Source organism: Callospermophilus lateralis, chromosome 4 (assembly GCF_048772815.1).
Source record: "Callospermophilus lateralis isolate mCalLat2 chromosome 4, mCalLat2.hap1, whole genome shotgun sequence".
NCBI lineage: Eukaryota > Metazoa > Chordata > Mammalia > Rodentia > Sciuridae > Callospermophilus > Callospermophilus lateralis.
The window spans coordinates 65,458,842-65,480,151 of NC_135308.1; the positions used below are offsets into that span (position 1 = coordinate 65,458,842).

The 21,310-nt window shown below is 35.8% G+C and overlaps 1 protein-coding gene across 7 annotated transcripts in view; it reads left to right on the forward strand.

The window, feature by feature from the left end:
* The window catches only part of Wnk1 (WNK lysine deficient protein kinase 1), a 138,415-nt gene that overhangs the window by 100,133 nt on the left and 16,972 nt on the right, over nucleotides 1–21,310 (forward strand). For 2 of the 7 annotated variants that reach the window (XM_076853966.1, XM_076853964.1), the window contains 13 exons: nucleotides 5,025–5,171; nucleotides 7,852–8,133; nucleotides 8,821–8,918; nucleotides 9,026–9,188; nucleotides 9,689–9,805; nucleotides 10,592–10,765; nucleotides 10,970–11,027; nucleotides 11,161–11,283; nucleotides 11,807–13,248; nucleotides 14,972–15,055; nucleotides 17,630–17,713; nucleotides 18,807–18,867; nucleotides 21,204–21,277. In XM_076853966.1, coding sequence (XP_076710081.1) covers nucleotides 5,025–5,171; nucleotides 7,852–8,133; nucleotides 8,821–8,918; nucleotides 9,026–9,188; nucleotides 9,689–9,805; nucleotides 10,592–10,765; nucleotides 10,970–11,027; nucleotides 11,161–11,283; nucleotides 11,807–13,248; nucleotides 14,972–15,055; nucleotides 17,630–17,713; nucleotides 18,807–18,867; nucleotides 21,204–21,277 — 2,907 coding nt within the window. Of the gene's footprint in view, nucleotides 1–5,024; nucleotides 5,172–6,642; nucleotides 7,102–7,851; nucleotides 8,134–8,820; nucleotides 8,919–9,025; nucleotides 9,189–9,688; nucleotides 9,806–10,591; nucleotides 10,766–10,969; nucleotides 11,028–11,160; nucleotides 11,284–11,806; nucleotides 13,249–14,971; nucleotides 15,056–17,629; nucleotides 17,714–18,806; nucleotides 18,868–21,203; nucleotides 21,278–21,310 lie in introns of all 7 variants that reach the window. The other 5 variants (XM_076853960.1, XM_076853961.1, XM_076853962.1 and 2 more) reach the window with 5 other exon arrangements.

A 21,310-nucleotide genomic window follows, 5' to 3' on the forward strand; every position in this document is an offset into this window, starting at 1 on the left:
CACGTGTGAGGCACTAGGTTAGATCCTCAGCATCACATCAAACAAATAAATAAAATAAAGGTATTGTGTCCATCTACAACTAAAAATTTTTTTTAAAAAAAGGATAAAATCCTTAATTGTGTAGTTTATTTTTATTTATTTGTTTTTATTGTGGTGATAGGGATTGAATACAGGGCCTCATGCATGCTAGGTAAATAAATTGCTTTACCACTGAGCTATCTCCCCAGCGCCAGAGTCTGTTTTAGGATGTGACTTTCGTTTTTATTCTGTCAAGCCCTAACCTCACCTTAGGAAACTATCTTTAGTTGTATTATAAAGTAAGGTAAGAAATGCACCTTAGCTGAAATTTATTTCTTGGATATCTGGAAAGTAGTAAATATGGTACCAAAATAGCTTCCTCCTCCTGAAAACTTTGTGCCCATAAGCAACGTGGTGAATTATCTCACTAAATACTTTTTTCCATAGGGGCAACTATAGTCTTCAGGTATTCTTACTTTTCTGTTCAGCTGGGCATATGAACATTTTTTATCAAGGAGCCACATCCAACAAATAGTACACAGTCTACATAAGCTTTTTGAACTGGTTTTGTGAGACATTTTAGGCAAGGCATGATCCCAGCCTGTTATGCTGACTGCTTGACTAAAGTATTGATTATTAAACAGTGTGACTATGCACAAGCAGATTACCAAGTACTTTTCACCTGCCCAGAGATAGTACTTCTTCCAAAATGTTCTAAGGTATAACCAGCATAGATGCCTGTCATCCTAAGCAAAAAGTAAGGCAACTTGTTCATAAAATGTATTGTTCACTTTCTTTAATTTTTTTTTTTTTTTTAGTTGTAGATGGACAGAATATTTGGTTATTTTTATGTGGTGCTAAGAATTGAATCAATTGCCTCACACATGCTAGGCAAGTGCTTTGCCACTGAGATATAGCCCAGCCCTGCTTACTTTGTTTTTTAAATTGGTTCTTTTATAACTGCATCACAGTTAAATCCATTTTGATAAAATTATACAAGCATGAAATATATCTTATTCTAATTATGACCCCATTCTTGTGAATTTACACGATGGTGGGATCACATAAATATTTCCATATATGTACATAGAAAAATTACATCAGGTTCATTTCACTATCTTTTCTATTCCTATTCCCCTTCCCTTGCCTTCATTCCGCTTTGTCTGATCTACTGAAGTTCCTTTCTTCCCCTCCCACTATTTATTGTGTTTTAGCTTCCACATATCAGTGAAAATATTTGACTTTTGGGTTTTTAACTATCCATCATTCATATTCCCTCTACCTAGATACAGTTTGTTTTTGTTTTTGTTTTTTTTTTTAAGTTCAGATACTTGTGGCCGTCTAAAATGGGTTAGATATGAGTATTCTCATGGATCCTAAACGCTATAGTAAACATGTAAACTGGGCTAGGGCTGTAACTCAGTGGTAGAGCACTTGCCTTGCATGTGTGAGGCACTGGGTTCGATCCTCAGCACCACATATAAATAAATAAATATATTTTAAAAAAATATGTAAACTTCTATAAAACAAGGATAAAAGCTAGCATGATTTATACAAAATGCAAGATTCTTTGTCCATATTATTATTTATTCCCTATTAGAACCCTATAAGGCATATCATTTCTATTTACTACTGAGAAAGCTGAGACCTGGAGAAGTTTAGGTAATCTAACTAAACTCACAGGAAGTAAAAATAGTTGAAATCCAAATAATCTGATTCTTCAGCTCACCATTTAACTAATACCCAGGAAGTCTTTATGGAAGAGAGATGGATGTTGGACTCTGAGACTCAGATATAAGAATAAAGACTGTTCTGTGCAATAAGAAAAATGGGGAAGATCGGGCATGAGCAGGGTAGAAGCCTTCCAAAGGTTTTAAAACAGAAAACATGGAGCAGAAACAAATATATCCTTCAGTTTAATGAAGGTATAAATTTCGGAAAGAATTGATAGAATTCAAATTTTGTTTGAATATGGTTCTGAATGAATGGGGAGAGAATTGGATTCTGTGCTTACCATTATCCAAATATAAAATGGGGATTTTTTCCCCTCAGTTTATTCCTTTGAATAAAAAGGAATGTTACCATGAATTCAAACCCGTATCTTAATCTCATATTACATAGCACCATCCTTTGAACAACAACCCAAAAAGTGTTAATGAGCTAAAACAGTTGAGAACAAATGTTTCTATAGAGACTTTAATCTGATAGAGTTTGTGATTTTTTTTTAAGCTAAGAGAATAAACATCAATTTGGTCCTTAATTCTTTTTTTTTTTTAATATTTTTTACTTATTGATGGACCTTTATTTATTTGTACATGGTGCTAAGAATCGAACTTAATGCCTCACACATGCTAGGCAAGTGCGCTACCACTGAGCCACGACCCTAGCCCTGGTCCTTAATTCTTAAGAGAATGATTTCATTATTTTAACTATGGTATGTCATTACAAACAACTTGATTAAAAGATTAGTAAGTTAATACAGGGACTGGGGTTGTAGCTCAGTGGCAGAGTGTTTGCCTAGTTATGTGTGAGGCACTAGGTTCGATCCTTTAGCAGTACCACATTAAAACAAATAAAAGTATTTGTCCATCTATAACAACAACAAAAAAGAAGTTAATACAAAAATTGCATGAATATAAAACAAATGCAAAAAACTAATACTGTTCAAGCAGATGCTTGTTACTTTAAATTTTACCTCAAGACACAACTTGAAGGGAAAGTCTTGTACCAGAGAAAATTAATATTAATTTTAAAATTAATTTTCACTCCATTGAAAATTACATTTGAAGAGTTTAAGGAAGGGGAAACAATATTTCTGAATTAATATATTTATATAACTGATCTCATTTAAATATGTAAATGAATGAGTTAGATAATTGTAGATATTTCATTCACATTCCTTAAAATTTGAATATATTCAAGTCGAAAAAGTTTTTTTTTTTTCAGCACCTCTCTTTTTATTTATTTATTTTTTTCAAGTTGTAGATGGGCACATTACATTTATTTGTTTGTTTGTGTGGTGCTGAGGATTCAAACCCAGGGCTCACACATGCCAGGCAAGCGCTCTACCCTGAGCCACAACCCCCAACACAGCACCTCTCTTTCAATAAGAAAATGACTAAATTATCTTATATTCAGAGTTGCCTTAGAGTTGGCAACATGATATATCCTAGGTTCTGGGGGAAAGCTTTATATAATTTAACAGCCATTTGTTCCTGGTTGTTCTTAATGTTAAAGTAAGAATACACTACCAGGATAATAGAAGTAGAGCAGCAGAGCATGGTGTTACATGCCTAGAATCCCAGTGACTCTGGAGGCTGAGGTAGAAGGATCACAAGTTTGAGATCAGTCTTGGCAACTTAGCAAGACCCTCAGCAAGTTAGTAAGACACTGTCCCAAAATAAAAAGGACTGGGGATATATAGGTCAGTGATAAGCATTACTGGGTTCAATCTTTAGTACCAATAAATAGATAGGAATAAAGCAAACATGACTGCTACCACTGTTATTTCAGTAGTTTGGTGATAATTTGGTAATTTCAAAGAAGTAAGGAATATACTAAATGTCAAAATGCATTCTACTGTAAAATAAATAAATAAATATTTTTAAAAAGGAACAAGGAATAAAAATACGAACAACAACAACAAAAAAACTACTGTAGATTATCACCTAACAAAATCCAAGACACCCACTAAGGTAGCCATATACATAATAAATACACAAATTAATATTTTATCTTATGAGCAATAACCATTTATTTGTATGGATATATGAGGACAAATAAAGAACTGTTGTTTGCAACATTATTTTCAAGTAGCAAAAAAGAAAAAATCGAAACAACCAAAATGTTCATTATTAACAGATTATTGTTTATAAACACTATGGATTTGTATATTAAAAGAAAAAATTAAATTTGTTATGTTTATTATTACTACAAAGCCTTGGAAGTTACACAATTTAGATTTTTTGTTCTCAGATTTAGCTCTTCTGAATGCTTTATCATTGCGCTACATCCTACATCTCCAGTCCTTTTTATTGTTTATTTTGATACAGAGTCTTCTGTGTCACCCAGACTGGACTTGAACTTATAATCCTATTTCCCCAGCCTCCCAAGTTACTTGGATCATAGGTGTGTGCCATCAGCAAAGTTCAGATTTTTGTTAGGCAAAGGGGGGCACTAGTTTTAGAGATAAGTTCTGTTTTGTTTGCTTGATTTATTATAAAATTTAGTATTGGACTAAAATTACATGTACAGGCCTTGCATATGGTTAATTCCCAGATGTCATTTCCCTTTGCCCCACATTGAGGTATAGCATTGTTTTCAAGAAAAGGAAACTTCATATTTATAATAAATGAGTAGTCTGAGGTATTATAGCTAGTAAATGGTAAAACTAAAATTTGAAACTGTCTCATTCAAAACTCTGTGCTTTTCTCACTGTTTTTTAGCTGTAATCAGATTAAATAATCCATAAAATAGACTAAAAGAGATTAAAGTGGGAGACTAGATGAGTCCACTGAAGAAGCCTAAGTGAGAGCTGGTGCAAATGTGGGGTGGGGTAAAGAGCTATTTGGATATAGTGTCTAAACATCTTTGTAAAGACCTACTGTTGGAGTGTGGGAGGTGTTGGGTAAACAACCAATGGTTTCTGAAGTTTGGAATATTGGTTAATTTTTCCTAATGATACTATCAGAAAGAATATCAGAAGAAAAACATGTAAGAGAAATTGATGAATTTGGTTATTATGTTTTAATTACTAAAATTATTATTAACAGATACTGAGGGCTTTAGTTAATATACCTCTTAGAAACATGATATGTTCCAATGATTTGAAATAAAATTGAATCATTAGTTGGACACAGTGGTGCACTACTGCATTACCAGCTCATGGGAGATTGAGATGGGGGGAGCACATGACTTCAGGAGTTTCAGACAGGCCCAGACAACAAAGTAAGACCCCAACCTCCCTCCCCCCTAAAAAGAACTGAATCATATTTTATTCCTAACAGCAGGGAATACAACAGACAGCTCCTCCTCAACAGACAGTACAGTATTCACTTCCACAAACAACAGCCTCCACTGAGGCCACTACTGCACAGCCAGTGAGTCAACCTCAAGCTCCACAGGTCTTGCCTCAAGTGTCAGCTGGAAAACAGGTAAACTCTCAATTTCTGAAAAGATGCTAAAGAGGATCTACATGTAACTTGTCCTTTCAAATAGGTAGACTTCCATCCTTTATAATAGTGAAATATCCATTGAAGTTGGTTAATCTCAGTGCAATAATGGAGTAAAAATTTGCTCTCTTTGCACATATGCATCATAAATGGATTTATATATACTGACAGCAGTGACAGGTTTATCAGTATAGAGTTACAGGTATTAAAACCTAATGGGTAGCTGGTGTGGTAGTGAATGCCTGTAATCCCAGCTACTCGGGAGGCTGAGGCAGGAGGATCAAAGTTCAAGGCCAGATAGGATACTGTCTCAAAATAAAATTGTTTTTTAAAAAAAGCACTGGGGATGTAGCTTATTGGTGGAATGTGTGCCTCACATGTGCAAGGCCCTGGATTCAGTCCCCATAAACACACACACACACATATACACATACACACACACATACACAATCCTAATGGGTTAAATGAAAATGCTGGTAACTGAACCTGTGCCATTCTCTAGAAATATGTCAGCTATATCTAATATTCAGATATATCTGGTATTTACAATTATGCTTTGTTTTCAGGTGGATTTGTAAAATATTTTCTCCCTTATTGTCTTTTGACAGTAAGTTATAAAAGCTCCTTACATGAAATGATACATTTTTTTCTTCTAAGTTGTCCTTCTAATCATTTGAAAAGTACCTTGTAGAAGGTATGCTCTTCTGAATGGCCTTTCTTCACCTGTATCATAGATACGGTTTTGTTTGTACCCTTTTGCTTATATGTGCACAGTGTATTGTTACTGTCATATTTCATCATATCTGAGATACTATCTATATAAAATGCACCATTATTTTATGAATCACTGAGTATATACCATCAACACATCAACAACTGTAAGATATATCCAAAATTTTCAAATGTTAAAATGACCAGGTAGTAGAGAAGGGTTATTTTGTCCTAGAATCAGTGAAATATATTAATTATACCTATTTTTATAGAGCTGCTAGACTTTTGTAGAAATAATATGGATACAGTCTAAATCACTGGGAAGAAACTTGTTTCAAACTTCATTAGCTACTTCAATAGCAATTCTAGATTTAGGGGCAGAAAACATGCCAATGGATTATGGTATGCAAAATATCTGCTAATAAACCTATTAAAAACAAACAACAAAACCCTTGCCTATGGAAAGGTTTATTTTTTATAGTCAGTGATGAAACATTACCAAATTTTTCTATAGTGAAAATGTGGAACAGTAACCAGTTTATTATCCTTTTTGTATCCCTGCTATTCTTTTTTCCCTGTTGTAATGTGGCATATTAACTTAAACTAATGTATGCAGGGTTTTGTTTGTTTGCTTCCCTCTTTTTGGCTAATACACAAATCTTGCTTTCAGCAGCCTTGCTTAAAAAAAAAAAAAAAAAAAAAAAAAAAGTCTTGTCTGTTTTGTTTTTCTTTACTTTCTCAGCTTCCAGTTTCCCAGCCAGTATCAACTATCCAAGGCGAATCTCAGATCCCAGTTGCATCACAATCCTCAGTTGTTCCAGTCCACTCTGGTGCTCATTTCCTTCCTATGGGACAGCCACTCCCCACTTCCTTACTCCCACAGTACCCTGTCTCTCAAATTCCCCTATCAACTCCTCATGTATCTACAGCTCAGACAGGTTTCTCATCCCTTCCCATTACAATGGCAGCTGGCGTTAATCAGCCTCTGCTCACCTTGGCTTCATCTGCTACAGCAGCTGCGATCCCAGGGGGATCAACTGTGGTTCCTAGTCAGCTTCCAACCCTTCTGCAGCCTGTGACTCAGCTGCCAAGTCAGGTTCACCCACAGCTTCTACAACCAGCAGTTCAGTCCATGGGGATGCCAGCTAACCTTGGACAAGCTGCTGAGGTTTCGCTTCCCTCTGGAGATGTTCTATACCAGGTACTGTGTTAGCTAGCAAAAGAGGAGAGCATTGGAGGGTTTGATTTTAATAAGACAATCAAAAACCTAAAAATGTAGTAGTTGAGTATCAGAAGAACAGTAACAAAGGTTGCTGATCTTAACTAGAGAAGCTAAAAGAGTAAAATTCCAAGAAAAAGTAGAGTGATGATGTTTGATGACCTCCTTACCCTTTTTTTTTTTTTTTAAGACACAACCTGGGAGAAAAATGGTTCAATATTCAGTGTAAGCACACCAGGTTGTATGTGTGTGTATATATATGTATATGTATATATAGATGGAATAAGAGTTGGCAATATGGTATCAACAAAAAAACTTCAGAGTTTAGATTTAGAAGATGAACATTCCATATATGACTGGAATGGCTAATACTAGGAGAAGTTTGCATTCTTCCATGTAAGATTTGCTAAAAAGTAGATATATTTCTAGAAGGAATTAAGTTTATTATAATTCCTATTTAAATAATCTCCAACAGGGGAAAACCAGCAATTTAAAATATGATATGTAGAATACTGGCTCCCAAAATGGAACTAGTATACCATTTCATTTCAAGAATGATCTTTAGATTATTAGTAAGAGAATGGGCTACTCTTCTTTGCTGTATGCTTCCTGCTACCCACCCCCACCCCACCCTACCCCACCCTTTTTTTTTTTTTTTTTTTGCATGTTTTGCTGATTTGCTAATTTGATGCCCCAACCTGCACTAACTCACCTTCCTCATTTCTATCACAGGGCTTCCCACCTCGACTGCCACCACAATACCCAGGAGATTCAAATATTACTCCCTCTTCCAACGTGGCTTCTGTTTGCATCCATTCTACAGTCCTATCCCCTCCCATGCCTACAGAAGCATTGGCTACACCAGGTTATTTTCCTACAGTGGTGCAGCCTTATGTGGAATCAAATCTTTTGGTTCCTGTGGGCGGTATAGGAGGACAGGTTCAAGTGTCCCAGCCAGCAGTGAGTTTAGCACAACAATCCCCCACTACATCCTCCCAGCAAGCAGTTCTGGAGGTAAATGGAATTATTGCATGTTTATATATAAAACATATATACTATGGGATAAAAATGACAAAGGAGAAACAGGCTTCCCTGGTTAAGAACTCATTTGGAGACCATGTCAAACTAACTTCTGAATGACTTTTTCTTACAGCAGAATGAAATGCCAATGTGGGGGCCTTGTTGCCACTGGCTGTTCTGTTGGGAAGTGAGTGTGCCTTGGAGAAGATTAACCCTATTAGTACTTCACTTCTCTAGCTTGTACTTTAGCCATTATTCTTGTCCTTTCACAAACTTTACCATTGGCAGTCATAAGAATATCTTATCCTACTGTGCTCTCAGCAATCATTTTTGCCCTACTAGGAAAAAAAGGTCTGAGTTTATCTTTGCACTTTGCTCTGCCTGCCCTATTGCATACTTTTGGTAAGATGCTGGCTGCATGGCAAGTTGTAGTTTCACATTGCCTAGCAAATAGGTTGGCTGACTTCACACCATGCAGTCTTTAGGAGAGACTAGCTTTAGAAACTTCCTTTGGAATTTTAAGATCACTATCTGTAGATGCTGAATATTAAGAACTTCTAGTAAATTTACTGCTTCTAGGATATAGGGGAGGGATAAGAGGAAATAAAGGGATCTTATCGCGATCATTTATCATGATAAATATGTTACCACCAAGATTTGAATTATCCTTTCCATTCACAGAGTACTCAGGGAGTCTCTCAGGTTGCTCCTCCAGAGCCAGTTCCAGTAGCACAGTCACAACCAACCCAACCTGTCAATTTGGTGTCCTCTATAGACAGGTAGGTAAAATCATAATTCTCTTTTGACTTGTAGATAGGATAGTATAAAACATCAAAATATCAAACCCTAAAATCTCATTGAAAATGGAACTTTTTCTTTTTCAAAGTGCGCACTCAGATGTTGCTTCAGGTATGAGTGATGGCAATGAGAATGCCCCATCATCCAGTGGAAGGCATGAAGGGAGAACAGCAAAACGGCATTATCGAAAATCTGTAAGAAGTCGCTCTCGTCATGAAAAGACTTCACGCCCAAAATTGAGAATTTTAAATGTAGGTATCAATGACTTTGTGGCTATGATCTTGTTAAAGGAACTTAGCACGCTGAATAGTTTTTGAAATCAGAACCATTCATTTCATAAAATAAAGATACCTTATCTTTGCACCATATATAATTTGTGTAGCCCTTTTTTTCATTTAATTCATACAATTCTTTTTGACTATCACATTTTCCAGAAAGTATACTTTATAAATAATCTGTAATAGAGACAGCAACTAATATCATTGAAATAATTCTTAAGGCTTAGGGAAAAGAATAGAGTGAAAAAGACTTTATGTTCCTTTCAGACTCAGTAGTGGAAGATAAACAAGTAGCTCAAAGATTGACATCATCTTATAGGTATTCTACCAGTTCAAGTATTGGTGCTTCAAGTTACAATATTAATACCATGCTTCCTCAGACATAAATATGAAATTAGTCTGAATGACTTTTTCTCAGTGTCAGTAAAAAAGCCACGTATAGTCTTCAGAAATGAAGTATCTTTTCTTTTCAGGTTTCAAACAAAGGAGACCGGGTAGTAGAATGTCAGTTAGAGACTCATAATCGGAAAATGGTTACATTCAAATTTGACCTAGATGGTGACAACCCTGAGGAGATAGCAACAATTATGGTATGTCTGCATATGGAGTTCCAAATTTTCCCCTATTACTTTATCTAAATATCCATTGCCCTAGGCAACTATCCAGTATTTGTAATTCATGTTTTATAGTTCAGTATTTCATTGGAATATAACCAGCACACCTAACCTATGATTGTGATATTTTTGTGTAGAATCTGTAATTATTCATATTTCAGTATTAAGTATTGAAGTTCTTAAATAGGAAAGAGCTGCCAGGCACTGTGGCCAAGGCAGGAGAATTGCAAGGTTGAGGCCTGCCTGGGCAATTTAGTGAGATGCTACCATAAAATGAAATGAAATGAAATGTAAAGTAGCAGAAAAGTACAAATAAAGTAAAATAAAATATAAAAAGGGGACTGGAGCCTGATGTGGTGGCTCATGCCTATAATTCCAGCAACTCAGGAAGCTGGGTCAGGAGGATCACAAGTTCAAAGCCAGCCCCAGCAACTTAGCAAGATCCTGTCTCAGAATTTTAAAAAATAGAAACAAAAAGGGCTGGGGATGTGGTCAAGTGCCTGGGTTCAATCCCTGGGACCAAAACAAAAAAAAAAAAGAGGACTTGCAATATAGCTCAGTGGTAGAGCACTTGCCCAGCACATGTGAATCACTGGGTTTGATCATTAGCAGCACAAAAAGAAAAAAGGATGGAAGGGCTAACTTAAATACCAAATAAATAATACACTATATATGCAGATGGGATAAAAATCTTGTGGTAGTTGAATGTCCTAAAGTTTCAGAAATGTTATATTGATCAGAAGGACATCATTTGTTTTACAGGTGAACAATGACTTTATTCTAGCAATAGAGAGAGAGTCATTTGTGGATCAAGTACGGGAAATTATTGAAAAAGCTGATGAAATGCTTAGTGAGGATGTCAGTGTGGAACCGGAGGGTGACCAGGGAATGGAAAGTCTGCAGGGAAAGGACGAGTATGGTTTTTCAGGTTCTCAGGTAGGTTCACCAATCACATGGTGAAGCTTTGCTTATATAAAATACATCTGTAGTACTAAATTTGCCATGCAAAATGCCTACTGATATCACATTGTGACTGAGACTAAGCATTCATGTTCATTTCACGTGATGATTTGCTTTGTCTAATTGAGAGTACATTTGAGAATGAACTTACTTTTAGTTTGTTTGGTTTTGTTTTTTTAGAAATTGGAAGGAGAATTCAAACAACCAGTTCCCACATCTTCCATGCCACAGCAAATCGGTAAATTTCTTCTTTCCTCATTTGTTTTCTGTCTTTAACTTAAGAAGTTGTTTGTGCCAATAATGAAATATTAAAGTTTCATGCAGTTGAGTTATATAACAAAAAATGCAATTAAGTGATTGTTTTTATTCAGGTGTTCCTACCAGTTCTTTAACTCAAGTTGTTCATTCTGCTGGAAGACGGTTTATAGTGAGTCCTGTGCCAGAAAGTAGATTACGAGAATCCAAAGTTTTCACCAGTGAAATATCAGACACAGGTGAGGAGTGATTCTGCCACATATTTAATAACATAAATCCTATAGCATCTCTGCTACGGTGGAAGCTTGGTCATCAAGCAGTAGCTCATGATGACACAGATAATAAAAACAAGTAGAAAATAGAGGTTTTAAACAGCAGATAAACATAAGGAGTAGGGAACTATTTAAATAATAGGATTAAAGAAAAAGCCAGAAAAGATAGCCATATTAGATGCAGCCTATGTATAATTCTGTATTGTGTTTGTTTCCTTTTTTTTTGTTTTTAGAAATTATGTATGTTTTCAGAGTACTTCATGTTTCTTTTCTGGAAATAGATATTCACTCACATAAGCTGACTATTTGAACAAACTGCTAGTCAATTTTGCAGTTTTAGAACTTGTCATTTTCTTGGGAGAAATATTAAACCTTCTTGATAACATGGCATTGTTGGTGATCAAAAAATAGGTTGTTAGAACAATGTTTAAATCCTTCCTTTTATATAAAGGACTATAAATATAACCTGTATTTTTGTTTTCCTTTGCAGTTGCTCCCTCTATACCTCAGGGCCCTGGAATGAATTTGTCTCACTCTGCTTCATCCCTTAGTCTCCAGCAGGCCTTTTCTGAACTTAGACATGCCCAAATGACTGAAGGACCCAACACAGCACCTCCAAACTTTAGTCACACAGGACCAACATTTCCTCCTTTCTTGGGTAGCATTGCCGGAGGCCCAACCACAGCAGCAGCCACACCTTCAGTATCAGTTCCTGTATCAAGCAGCTCTCTTAATGACATTAACACATCAGTAATTCAGGCTGAGGTTACAGTACCCACTGAAAAAGGGATTGCTGGAGTTGCCACCAGCACAGGTGTGGTTATGTCAAGCTGTCTTCCTGTACCACCTGTGTCTGAATCACCAGTACTTGCCAGTGTGGGTTCAAGTGTCACAATACCTGCAGTTGTCTCAATGTCCACAACATCCCAGCCAGTACAGGCCCCCACATCTGGGAGCATTGTTTCTAGTACAGGCACTTTTCCTTCTATGACAGTTTCAACAGCTTCAACCTCTGCAGTGGGCAGTACTGCTGCCCCAGGTGCTAAGCCTCCAGCTGTGTTATCTCAGCAGACAGCAAGCACTACTGGGGTAGCCACAGTAACATCAGTTTCTGCCTCCACTCCATTCCCAACCATAGCTTCACAGCCATCCCTTCAGCTTAGTAGCAGCACCTCTGCCCCTACTCTAGCTGAAACAGTGGTGGTTAGTGCACACTCACTGGACAAAACATCTCATAGCAGTACAACTGGATTAGCTTTGTCTCTCTCTGCACCGTCTTCCTCTTCCTCTCCTGGAGTAGGAGTGGCTAGTTCTGTTTCTCAGCCTGGTGGAGTGCATCCTTTAGTCATCCCATCAGTGATAGCTTCTACTCCTGTCTTTCCCCAAGCAGCAGGACCTACTTCTACACCTTTGTTACCCCAGGTACCCAGTATCCCACCCTTGGTACAACCTGTTGCCAATGTGCCTGCTGTACAGCAGACTCTCATTCATAGTCAGCCTCAACCAGCTTTGCTTCCTAACCAACCCCACACTCACTGTCCAGAAGTAGATGCTGATACCCAACCCAAAGCTCCTGGAATTGATGACATAAAGACTCTGGAGGAAAAGCTGCGATCTCTCTTTAGTGAACACAGCTCTTCTGGAGCTCAGCATGCCTCTGTCTCACTAGAGACGTCACTAGTAGTAGAGACCACAATCACACCAGGCATCCCAACCACTGCTGTTGCACCAAGCAAACTCATGACTTCCACTACGAGTACTTGCTTACCACCAACAAATTTGCCATTAGGAACAGCTGGTTTGTCGGTCATGTCAGTGGCCACACCTGGGCAAGTTTCTACCCCAGGCAGCTATGTTTCAGCCCCAGTCAGCACTACATCAGGAATGAAACCTGGAACTGCTCCCTCAAAGCCACCTTTAACTAAGGCTCCGGTAAGGTTCTTGTTAAACTATTATTAGATAAATAAGATCACATTCGTGCATTTTTCAACTTGCAAATTAATAATGTAGTTTCAAAGCCTTGAAGGTTATAAATGTAGTGGTCGTTCAATCTTAAACAAATTGACAGCAACTTTAGGACATGAACACAAAGATTTTTCCCTTTTTTGAAATGTATATTATTATCAGGTAAAATGTAGACATTTCTCCTATTTCCCAAAGGGGAAATAAAGGCATCTATCAAAAAAATATGCATAGTAATAGTAGTTTGCCACTTTGTTTCAATTGAGAATAAAGGAAATTTTCTGCTTTCCATGTAAGTACAATTTAAGGTTCATAAAAACTAAAAGTGATGAAAGAGGAATTAGTCTAATCCTAGGAATAAAATAACCAAACTGTATTTTTTAATTCTTCTGTGGCAGATTTCCTCTCATTTTCCCATCTTCAGCATTGCTGATCTTTTTAAAAAATAACAAGGCTATATTATGGCTACTGTATTCTATACTTCAGCTATCTTTCTGCATTGCTATTGCTGTGAAACTCTTTGCAGTGGGGTAATACAGATATTTCTAAACTTAAAATAGGGTTACATACCCATAAACCCATCCTAAAATTGAAAATACAAAGTCAAAAATGCATTTAATATACCTACCTAAACATTGTAGCTTAGGAACACAAACACTGTAAAATATTGGTTGTTTACCCTTGTTTACCCTTGATATCATGATTAAAAGAGCTGTGTCTCACTGCTGCTGCTTAGCATCATAAGAGAGTATCGTCTCCCATTTTGGTTGCCTGGGAATAGATCAAAATTCACATGGTGATAAATGCCTGTTGTCCCAGCTACTCAGGAAACCAAAGTGGGAGGATCACTTGATCCCAAGGGTTGAAGATCAACCTACTAGTCAGCATAATGAGACCCTATCCCTGCCCCCCCCAAAAAAAATTCCAGGTGCAGTGGCATGCACCTGAAATCCCAGCAACTCAGGCTGCTGAGACAGGAGGATCACAAGTTCAAGGCCCGCCTGGGTAATTTTAGCAAGGCCTTGTCTCAAAATGAAAATGGCTCTAGGGATGAAGCTCAGTGGTAAAGCACCCCTGGGTTCAATGGTCAGTACCAAAAAGATAAAGAAAAAAATTTCAATGTACAGTTTCTACTAAAGGCATATAATTTTTGTACTATTGTAAGTAAAAAAAAAAATTTCATGTCAAACCATCCATCATATGTAAGGAACTGTCAGTTCAGAGTCTTTACTCAGATAAAACAAATTATTTGATAGTATTAGGTTTTTTGATGCCTTTTCTTATCAGACTTCCCTCTGGGTTTTATTTAAGTCAACCTCTGAGTTGTTTGCTTTTATTTTCCTTTTTCTCAGAAAAGTCTTGTTTTTCTTAGCAAATGTCTTGTTTTTCTATATCAAATGAGTAGCTCAAAGAGTCTGTGCCTCTTATGTGCCTATAGACTTTGTCCTCTTTATTTACCCTAAGGAACAACCTTTTATTATATTTTACTTCATTTCAAGGATATTTCAAAATAACACTTATAATTCTATTATTTTGTTATATTGTCCTTTATGTAAGACAGATATTAAGAGTGTACCCTTGGTGATAACTAGATACATTTTATTTAATGCTTCTGTATTAAAATTAGTTGGTTTGCTCTTTAGCATGCAGTCTTTACTTTCTCATGAACTTGAATTTCCATTCATTGTCTTAGGTGCTGCCAGTGGGTACTGAACTTCCAGCTGGTACTATGCCTAGTGAGCAGCTGCCACCTTTTCCTGGACCTTCACTAACTCAGGTGCCCCAAGATTTGGCAGATTTCTTTCTATGCTCCTACTTTTCTTCGCAAAGCTTGTTTAAATAATTCACCATTGCATGACCTTGACTTCTGGTTCCTTCTTGGCTTTGACTTAGTAACACCTTTCTTTTAAAAACCATGTAGCTGCACAGGGGTTGTAGCTCAGTGGTGGAGCACTTGCCTATCATGTGTGAGGCACTGGGTTCGATACTCAGCACCACATAAGAATAAACAAAATAAAGGTATTGTATCCATCTACAACTAAGAAAATATTTAAAAACATAAAAACCATGTAGCTAATGATCCAGGCCCCACTTAAGCTTCATTATTATTTTGTTTAGAATTTTGCTTCAAGTCACCTAGAAAACATTTAATCTTTTTTTATATTTCATGTGGGAAGAAACTATCAAAGTTTGACGTTTTGCCAGACAACATTACTCTTTTTTTAATTCACAGGTTTTTTTTAATATTTTTAGTTGTAGATGGACATAATCTTTATTTTATTTATTTAGTTTCATGTGGTGCTGACACTGGAATCCAGTGCCTCACACATGCCAGGCAAGCTGTCTATCACTAAGCCACAACTCCAGCCCCTATTTATTCTTTCATAGAATAGTGAAATTGCTTCTTAAATGTAAGGGTAGTTTCTAAGCCAATGTGGAAATAAAAAATTTTATGTGATCAAAATTAACTATGAGGCTGGGGTGATTGTAGCTCAGTGGTAGAGCGCTCACCTAGCATGTGTGAGGTACTGGGTTAGATCCTTGGTACCACATAAAAATAAATAAATAAAATAAAGGTACTATGTCCCATCTACAACTAAAATCTATATATGTATTTTAAAAATTTAACTACGAAAGTTTCTTCATTAAAAAAGAAAAAATATCCTTTTTCTGAGTCCAATCAGTTAGGTGTTTATTTGTTTAATTTTTAAAAACCAATTTTAAAAATGTTTTAAAAATCTTCAACGTTTATCATTTCTTTCATTGACCACCTAAAGAAATAATTGCCTTACATATAGGTGTAATGTTGCATGAAAATATGTACTGTAACTTTTAATATAAAAATTGACAGCTCAACAAGATATTAACATGTTTTATAAGATTGCTCATAGAGGGGCTAGGGTTATAGCTCAGTGGTAGAGCACATGCCTAGCATGTGGGAGGTACTGGTTTGATCCTCAGCACCACATAAAAAATAAATAAATTTATTTTTAAATTTTCCTTTTTCTCAGAAAAGTCTTGTTTCTCTTAGCAAATGTCTTGTTTTTCTATATCAAATGAGTAGCTCATTTGATATAGAAAATGAGTAGGGGCTGGGGTTGTAGCTCAGTGGTAGAATGCCTGCCTCACACACATGAGGCACTGGGTTCGATCCTCAGCACCACATAAAAATAAATAAATAAAGATTGTATCCATCTACAACTTTTAAAAAATCTTTAAAAATAAATAAATAAATAAATATAATAAGTATTTTGTCCATCTAAAAAAAAAAGATTTTTTTTTTTAAAAACTTTGAGATCAGCCACATAAACTTGAGATTCCCTTCTCATGCTCAGTTCTGTTAATGTATACGATAGTAGTCATAATCATCTGTAATGTTTAAATTATTGTTTCCCTTTCCCATTTCACCCCATTACTAACTACTTAGTTGAATTTCCCGTAAGGGAAGCACTTGATATGAATCAGTCCATTATAACCATGAAGAAGGTTCTGACATGGCTGTAAAAGCTAGTAAACTTTGAAACTAAATTAGGAATTTATTTTGAAATTATATGTAATAAAAACATGACAGATTGCTACTTGAGAAGCCTACTATGAATCTATCCCTCCTACTTTAATTCTAATTTTCAGTAGAACATAATGTAAAGAACTTGCCAAAATAAAGTAATAACTTCAACCGAGAACCTACTCCAACAGTCATCAGATTTTGGGGAAAAAAAAAAAGGTGCAATATTAATGCCGATATGATTTTAAACCAGTTTCGCATTAAAAACATGTGTTCAAAAGCCATGCATGGTGGCATGTATCTATCTGTTATCAGCAGGATCACTTGAATCCAGTTTTACCAGCCCAAGCAATATAGTCAGACCTTGTCTTTATAAAGAAGAGAAAAATAAACATTGATTGCTAAGTATAGTGAGAAATGTAAAGGATAAGGAAGGGTAAGTAGATAGTACCTGCATTTAGAGGTGGACGCATAAATGAAGCTTATGTAAAAACAGATTGATAAAAACCAAGATAGATGTACCAAGTAGAGACTATGACTGGGTAAAAAAAGAATGTGCCCCAGAGGTACATAGCATGATGCATGATTAAGAGGACAGAATAACCAGACTTCCTTGCTGCCATCTATAGGATTTAAGTATATATCATATAGGTGTAGCTGAATTACTCTTGATAGAGTTTCATAATCTTGATAGCATTATGTAAATTTTGGTTTTGGGGGTTTTGTTTCCAGTGAAAACAAATGTTATAATCTAAAGCATAAAATAATGTCCTGTATAAATCGGTTATATATAGTAGCTCTGAAAGTGCCACAGAATTTATATCTACCATAACTGTTTTTGCTCAGTCACAACAACCTCTAGAAGATCTTGATGCACAGCTGAGAAGAACGCTTAGTCCAGAGACTGTTACAGTGACATCTGCAGTTAGTGTAAGTGTTTAAACCCTTGATAAAATCTCATAACCCGAGGGGCTCAGTGGTAAAGCGCTCACCTAGCATATATGAGGCACTGGGTTCAATCCTCAGTGAAACATAAAAATAATAAGTAAATAAATAAATAAAGGTATCATCCATATAAGATCTCTTAACCTGAATGTATTATATTTCTGCAACACAAAATGTAACCTAAATAATTATTAATATAACATCTTTTCAGAGTCTCTGCTTGTTCCAGACAACAAAAAAGAGATCAAATTAAAGTGTAACTGATACTTTTTATGTACCTCTAACTAGTGTATATCTCAGATCAGTCCTATGGATTTTGCATTTATGCTTTGTAGTAGGCTAAAACTATTTTTCAGTGGAGCATAACTGTAATCCAGCTACTAGGGAGGCTGAGGCAGGAGAGTTGTGAATTCAAGCCCAACCTAGGCAACATAGTGAGATCCCCATTTGAATAAAGAAAAGGAAACAGCTAGTTTTCTATAGAAATACTTACGTATTTCCATGACTGAGGAGAATTGATACTAATATCTAAAGCATGAGATATTAGCAGATTAACGAGCCTTTGTGGGTGTTATTGGAACAAGAAGATTATTATACATGGGGCAGTGGTAGTTTCTTAGCATAAGACTTTTAAATTTTCTGTGAGAAAAATTAAGAAAAAATGAAGAAGGATTAAGACTCAAATTTTCTTTAAAAAAACTGCCTTTCTGCCAAATGTGGTGGCACACCCCTGTAATCCCAGTAACTCTGGAGGGTGAAGCAGGAGAATTGCAAGTTCAAAGCCAGCCTCAGCAACTTAGCAAGGCTCTAAGCAACTTGGTAAGACCCTGTCTCAAAATAAAAAGGGCTGGGGATGTGGCTCAGTGGTTAAATGACCCTGGTTTCAGTCCCCAATACCAAAACAAAACAAAACATTTTTTTTTTTTGATTGTAAAAGAAAATTCCCTTAGATATAAATGTTTCTTCACCATATACTATATTCCACTTTTCCAAAGACCAGAGAAAAGGTAACAGGTCAAAAGTATTCTTGATTAAAGCTAAAGATTTTGTGGTATCTGTGTGTGTATGTGTTTTGCAGCCTGTGTCCATGGTGGCTCCAACAGCAGTTACAGAAGCAGGAGCACAGCCTCAGAAGGATGGTGAGAAACATCCTTCTTCCTTTCATATTACTACTCCCAGTCCTGCCTATGATTGATAATAGAGGTCACTGTTTCAAAGGCACAGTCTTTAGCATGTGGGTATATTTGAGACTATTACAAGGAACATTTTTACGTATTTCCATGACTGAGGAGAATTGATACTAATATCTAAAGCATGAGATATTAGAAGATTAACGAGCCTTTGTTGGTGTTATTGGAACGAGAAGATTATTATATATGGGGCAGTGGTAGTTTCTTAGCATAAGACCTTTTGTTCTTAGGTAGGCAAGATCCTTGCAAGATTAGGAAATGAGGCATTTATAAAAGTGAATTTACAACTAACTTCTTGGCTTTTGTGACACTGGACATATAGAGATAAAGATCAGCTTGAGAAAAGCCAGAATAACATTTCATACAGAGATTAAATATTATTAAATTAACTAGTTTAAATATTGTTTTTATTCAAGCTAATTATATATTGAATTGACTTATTTTAAAAGAAATAACTTAAAAATCAATGATACATTAGAAATGCTAGAATTAGACAAAATAAAGAAACTGTAAATTATCAAAACACATACCATAAGTAAATACAATAAAAGTTGATTAATTATATTTACCACCATATAAAAGGGAATGTAGAATGTAAAGAAAGTGACCTTTTAAATCCTCAAGAAGATGGGATATTTCAACTAAATAGCCATCTGGGAAAAACTAAAAGTGGATTGTCAACTTAGTCCAAAGTAAAGTCTTAAATGGATCAAAGATGAAAGATATCATAAAAATAGTACTACATAAGAATACATGAGAGGAATATTTTCCTTAATTTTTTCCCCCAACTGTGTAGAACAGAGTCAACAAACTTTTTTACCAGATAGTAATATTTTAGACTTTTCAGGATGCAGTCTTTGTTGCATCTTATTCAGATTTCCTGGTCAAACCCCAAAGCAGCAATAGACTAATGCAGATGATTGAATCTGATTGTGCTCTTGAATTTGGTACACTGAACATAGTTTGTTCTAATCCCTGATAGAGAGGATTGTGTTAAGTTTAATATTCAACCTAGAGCAAGCAGTAATAAATTTCAAATTTGTTGAATGTAGTAAAAATGCCATTGGGTATAAAAATAAATGAAAAATTAGGGAAATACATATGTGGTGGTGGTGGGATGTCTGAGTGTATCTTTATCATAGAAGGGACTAGTTTTGCTAACATAAAGAATCTGGCCAGGCACAGTGGTGCACACTTGTAATTCTAGCAACTCAGGATGCTGGGGCAGGTCAGGATCACAAGTTCAAGGCCAGCATGGGGCATATAGCTCAATGGTAAAGCACCCCTGGGTTCGATCTTCAGTATTGTAGGGGGCAGGTCCTGAAATTCAGCATGGACCCAACAAATATAAGATACAGAAAAATAAATATAGACATGAAAATACTTAACTTCCTCAATGATAACAGAAATTGAAAGTAAAACTATAAATGATAGCGTTTCTCACCTCTCACTGGTAAATTTAGGAGTTTTAGTAGCCACTGGTGTGTTGGTAAATCCTTTGGGGATCAATTTAGTAATGTCTAAGTTTTAACAACAAATTATTTAATAGTTCCATTTCTTAGTTCACATATCTATAAGACATTATGTATTAGAGCACTTTTAAAGTAGCAAATTTCTGAAAAATTTAGATGTTCATTGGTAGAAGCCTGATTAAAATATGGCACACTGAAAAAAAAAACAAACTATATATATATATATATATATATATATATATATATATATATATATATATATTAGTTACAGAAATAAAATTCAAAACTCTGTGTTCATTAAAAAGAATGAGGCACTGAGCTGGGGTTGTGGCTCAGAGATAGAGTGCTCGCCTAGCATGCATGAGGCACTGGGTTCGATCCTCAGCACCACATAAAAATAAAATAAAGATTGTTTCCACCTATAATTAGAAAATAAATATTTAAAAAAAGAACAAGGCATTGATATGAAATACTCACTAATTGCATGGAATCATCAATCAGTATTCTATTGTATAAAATAAGGAAAATATATGCTGAAGTATGCCTTTAAAATTCAGAATAAAAGCAAATAGTTGTCCCTGGGGAAAAGGACCTGAGTGGCTTTGAAGTTGCTTAAACTACTTATGAATGATTCTTAAGAACTATACTATCCTGTTTTATAGGACTTTACCTGAGTGTAGCATTGAGAAAATAAATTTAAACTGGTTTTCATTTTAAAGTAGATCTTTAATATATTTTTAGCCAAAGGGAATAGAAGGTAACTTTTTAAAAGAGGGTGATAATTTATCTTCCTTCTCTATGTATTTGTTTCAGTTTCCCAAGGCACAGAAGGCCCTGTCCTAGCATCTAGTTCAGGAACTGGTGTTTTTAAGATGGGTCGATTTCAGGTATGACAATCATTTTCTTTGCCTTGATTCCCT